General features: G+C 49.4%; 1 protein-coding gene across 2 annotated transcripts in view; it reads left to right on the plus strand.

Annotated features, from left to right (window-relative positions):
- The window catches only part of chst11 (carbohydrate (chondroitin 4) sulfotransferase 11), a 34601-nt gene extending 29619 nt beyond the window's left edge, over window positions 1-4982 (plus strand). The window contains exon 3 of one of the 2 annotated variants that reach the window (XM_027021275.2): window positions 4052-4982. In XM_027021275.2, the coding sequence (XP_026877076.1) occupies window positions 4052-4903 (852 nt within the window). In that variant the 3' untranslated portion in view covers window positions 4904-4982. The remainder of the gene's footprint in view (window positions 1-4051) is intronic. The other variant, XM_027021274.2, reaches the window with a different exon arrangement.
- Window positions 4983-5520: the final 538 nt, after the last annotated feature.

Below are 5520 nucleotides of genomic sequence, written 5' to 3' on the forward strand. Positions count from 1 at the left end.
CACAAACATCTTTTTCAGCACAAATTTATCAGCATTGATTGTCTTGTGTTTACTGCACTCAGAGAGACACCGATCCACTCAAATAGCCTCATATAGCTCATATATAACTCGTACGTCTCCAGACTGAGTAGGTTTGGATGTGAGTCATGAACCTGTCTGCGCACTCTCATTTCCTCCGCCTCTTGGCAGTCTGACCCAAGGATGGAGCGTGTCCGGGTCAAGGGTCCTGTGCAGATCTGGGAGTCAGGAAATTAATAGCACATGTTTTGATACCTGGAAAGTATGGAAGCTCTGAAAATCTTTTTTTTAGTAAAGGTACTGCTATACAGATGTCTTCCCATCATGCATGCTGCATTGCATGTTTTACACACAGCAACATACTTTTAAATGTAACAAGAACAGAGAGACATAGTAAGTCTGGAACGCTACCAGTGCAATCTGGAATTAGTCTAGAAAATCTCTGGGAGAAAAAAATGAAGGATCTTTTGAAGCTGTAATGGATTAATGCGAGGTTAGCTCAGTTCAAAGCGCACCGTAGGTTTCGTACTCCCCGCACACACGCCGTCCCGTCTTTATGAACATGGTTTAGTGGGGGCTTCTCCAGTGAAGGCAAGCTGAATGCTTTTCAAGTACACAGCCCTGTGGGAAGCTAGCGAGGAACTCCATTGATTTCCTACTAATTCAAGGGCTGGTGAAGATGCATTTAAGCGCGAGATTATTACAAGATTAGCTTTTCGTGCAGACGTGACAACATGCATTCATTTCCTCTCCTTCCGCTGTGAAAGCCACACTTCTCAGTGATAGTAATGCATGTTTGCAGACAGTCTCTACAGGCCCTTCAGAGAGGAAGAGCTGGCAACGCTTCCTTTCTCAGATAATTTGTCAGATGGCAAAGTTGGATTCTTGCCGCATTTTGACTTCACCTGCTGTGCACGTATAATCCCTGGTAAACTGTAACAATAGTTAATTAGCATGTTACTGCTGGGTGGTTTAGTGGCCAGTAGAACTGAGATAATGCAGGGTCCTAATGTAAGAGGTCCACACATGATATCAGAGTGTGTGTGGTTGTGGGTGTGTGTGATATAGGGATACAGTGTTTTGTCTTCTTATTATGATGATTTACTCCCATATTTGTATGTGTGTGTTGTGAATGGGCATGGTTGGAGGCAGTCTTTCTCATTCTCTAAAGTCATTACAGGAGCGTACATATTCAGTCTCTCCCTTTCAGGTAGAGAGAGAGAGAGAGAGAGAGAGAGAGAGAGAGAGAGAGAGAGAGAGAGAGAGAGAGAGAGAGAGAGAGAGAGAGAGAGAGAGAGAGAGAGAGAGAGAGAGAGAGAGAGAGAGAGAGAGAGAGAGAGAGAGAGAGAGAGAGAGAGAGAGAGAGAGAGAGAGAGAGAGACCCAGTTATGTATTTGGCCATCAAATATGCTAGTGTTCTTCATTATTTAACGCGAGGGTCTAAAACAGATCTCTCCCTCATCATTGTGCAAATGTGCTGCGTGAGCTTGTTCACGCCGTCCTTCCCACGTGCCGACACCGAGACACAGGAGTGATGGGAAGTGAGTGTGAATAGTGGAAGCAGTTTCTATGCCATCTGTCTCTTCTCCACTCCACAATGACATGCAGAGCAATTCAACCTTAATAGAGTCCAATCTGAACTTGCATTACACGTCAAACTTATACTATGTATGTGTATGTGTGTGAGTGTGTGTGTGAGTATTTCTCCATGGTTCTGACTGGTTTTATCTGCTCCCGAGTGAATGAAGCTGGCTTAGCGGAGGTCCGGGACAGGGTGAACACCCTTCTGTGGCATGCTGAGACGATGGCTGTTCCTCGCCCAGCCCCCGGCCTCCGGACTGTGGGCAGCTTCTCCGACTGAGCGAACCATCCACAGGCTTCCTTATCATTTCGCTTTCCAGTTTTCACATCATAAGAGTGTGGCACATACAGAATGTAACGAGGCGACCAGGGAAACTGCTGAGTAAAGCGCAGAAATGTAGTAGAAATACAGAAATACAGACACACACGCACACAAACTTACAGAGCCTTTCTAGAGATATTCCACTGATAGATGGGATCTGAAGAGGGTATGTTGAACACACTCACAAGCACAAACACACGCAAACATTTTCAGCAATAAACCACTGATATTAGAAATCTGAAGAGGATGTAGTGACTTTGTTTGCCTGTTAACAGAGATAGCCAGAAAAACCCTCAGCACGGCTAAATAGCCGTGGCTAATGCAACCACTTTAAATCTGATGAGATTTTTGTGTATAATTTGGTACTGATGAGTCAAGCTGTGTTGTGGCAAGGTTCCTAATGAATTTTGTGAAGCGCGCACACACACACACACACACACACACGCACGCACCCACACGCACACACACACGCACGCACACACACGCACGCACACACACACATCCACGCACACCCACACACGCACCCACGCACACCCACACACACGCACACCCACCCACCCACCCACACACACCCACCCACACACACACATAAAGGGATATGAGTAGATGGAGATAAAAGCGAAGGGTGTGGGCATTTTCCATCGCCTTTGTCTTTGCATTAGAACTCCTGTTCCGCGATGGCGTGCGTATATCTGCAGACTCGTTCCGCTCAGTGCAGCCCTCCCTGACACCGTGACCTCCTTCCGACTTTGTTCTCCTGTCATTTCATCCGCTGCACGCTGTAGGCACAAAGTCTGCCTATTTTATGATCTGATAAGCCACACGGCTGCGAGCAGGCTGCGTTGCTCCGGGGAACTCCACAGCAACAAAGAACTCACACTTCTGGCAGAGCCTGGAGGCGGCGGTTGTGGAGAGCCAGTGCACATTAGGTTGTGTCTGAAAAGGACCAGGGCTGGAAATCAATAATCAATCAATTAGGTTTGATCAGTCCTTGTTCCCAGAATATTAATAGCAGCTGATTTTAATAGCCTTTTCAATAACGACCGGTGTGCAACGAAAGAACTGCAGCGTGACGAGTGAGGATTGTAAAGATGACCAGGTCTTCTTTGTGTCTTTGTTGTGGGGGAGGTTTGGCTAGAGAACTGGCACTAAAGGTTTCATTGTTGGCTAATGGTGAAATTCACAGCTGGCCTGTGACAGACCCTTGACATTTGACCCCTGCTGACCTATAGGAAAGCTCATTTAGAGTGCAACTGGCAGACAACAGTCAGTGGCATTTTCCCTTCAGTCTTATAAATGTGTAGGTGGGAAAGTTTAGAGATTGTATGCCTTGTTCAAAGATCCACTTGCACTCTAAAATCTTGCTGGACATGAGAGTCTCTTTTTTGCATTTTCATATTCTTCCTATTTTACTGGGAGCAAAATGTCTATGATGCCCCATCTTTTACTCACCTTACTGCTTTACAAGCTCCAGAGGGGTAATCTGGATTAAACCAATGTCCAAAGCATTTACCAGCAAATGAAAACATCCTTCCGCCCCAGCCTAGCTCTTCCTCTGCTGGCTGGCCTTTGATAATTCCGGACATCTGGTGGAACAGGAAAAGGGGGCGACCAAACGTTAGTTGTCCCGGGAACAAATGTGAGGATGCACTTAAATGAAGAGCCCTTTGTGTGAACTGGTGCAGCTCTGAGCACACCACGGTTCGATGGTACTCGTAGGTCCAACTCGGATAATTAGCTAACACCTGCTCTGGGTTAATCTTTAAAGAGTCTCACGTGCGCGCGTTCGGTGTGTGTTTATGGACGTTCGGATTGGGTCGGATGTATTAGCGGTCAAACGTGAATAAGGGGACGGAAAACACGGCAGTGTTTAGAGAAAGGGCAGGGGACGCTTCTGAGTGACTCAGTGGTCTTGCTAAATGACTATAGGGTTCATCTTCCATTCTACATTCCTAGACCTAGACAGTTGTTTGTTTTCTTAAGGCGCTGACACATTTTTTAAGGGAGCATACGGGTGGTATTTGCAGGACTCAAACATTACAACCCTTAAATACTTTTAACATTTGCACTTTCGTTTTGCCCTTTAAGCTCACATCTCCCCCCTGCCCCCGTTCCCCTACATCCTCGCAGGTGGAGTTCTCAAGAGCCGCTCTGCTCCACCAGGCCCGGCGGGACCAGGTGGCGGAGACGTGCCGCGCCCATAGCGCCACCAGCCGCAGGCGCCGGGTGCTGACGCCCTCCGACCTGAAGCACCTGGTGGTGGACGAGGACCACGAGCTGATCTACTGCTACGTCCCCAAGGTGGCGTGCACCAACTGGAAGCGGGTAATGATGGTTCTGGGGGGGCGGGGCAAGTACACCGACCCCATGGAGATCCCGTCCAATGAGGCGCACGTCCCGTCCAACCTGCGCACGCTCAACCAGTACAGCATCGCCGACATCAACCACCGGCTGAAGAACTACCTCAAGTTCCTGTTCGTGCGTGAGCCCTTCGAGCGCCTGGTGTCGGCCTACCGCAACAAGTTCACGCTGCGCTACAACACGTCCTTCCACAAGCGCTACGGCACCAAGATCGTGCGGCGCTACCGGCGCAATGCCACGGCCGAGGCGCTGCAGAGCGGCGCCGACGTCAAGTTTGCGGAGTTCGCGGAGTACCTGGCTGACCCGGCCACGCGGCACGAGGCCCCGCTCAATGAGCACTGGCAGACGGTCCACGCCTTGTGCCACCCCTGTAACGTCCACTACGACCTGGTGGGTAAGTACGAGACGCTGGAGGAGGACGCCGACTATGTGCTGCGCCTGGCCGGCGTGTCCGACTCGCTGCGCTTCCCATCGTACGCCAAGTCCACGCGCACCACCGACCAGATGACAGCCATGTTCTTCCACAACATCAGTGCTCAGCAGCAACAGCAGCTATTCCAGCTCTACAAGCTGGACTTCCTCATGTTCAACTACTCCGCCCCCAGCTACCTGAAGGTGTAGTAGGAGGGGCGCGGGGTGGTTCGGGTGGGGGCGGGACAGCGCACCAGCGTGCACACACCCCCACGCGAGCGGTCGTGCGCACCTACACGGAAGCGGAGTTTCACTCAAAGGGACAACGATCGAAAAGATGGGCGGGGGGGCGGGGGGGCGGGGGGACTTAGACGGTCGCCAGAGAAATTTGATTGGCTGGCATAGGTGCAGACAGAGGATAGACCAAAAAAACGTTTACTTTATGAAGACTACAATGAGGTCCACAGGGTGTGGCATCTGCTGCGTTGCAATTGGATCGAACAGCCGTCACTCAAAGGAAGTGACGTGACTGGACCTAAGGGGAGGAGGGTGATGTGAACTGTATTTGCTCTTGATGTCATGTTTGAAGAGTCCAGCATTCAGGTACACTGAGTAAACCTGCTGTGTCTGTGTCCATACATTTGTCCATGGAATTGTAAGATAAAGGGTCACATTACTGTTTATATTTCCAGACGTCAATAAGCAATATGACGGAGTCCAAGCCACTGGCTTAATTACTGTAGTATTATCACTAATATCAAAAGTAATATCAGTATTACCCACTTACCTTCATCTTCAGTGCTTCATGTTTAAAACCTCTTCCAGAG

This window comes from Electrophorus electricus, chromosome 7, assembly GCF_013358815.1.
Source record: "Electrophorus electricus isolate fEleEle1 chromosome 7, fEleEle1.pri, whole genome shotgun sequence".
Classification (NCBI taxonomy): Eukaryota; Metazoa; Chordata; class Actinopteri; order Gymnotiformes; family Gymnotidae; genus Electrophorus; species Electrophorus electricus.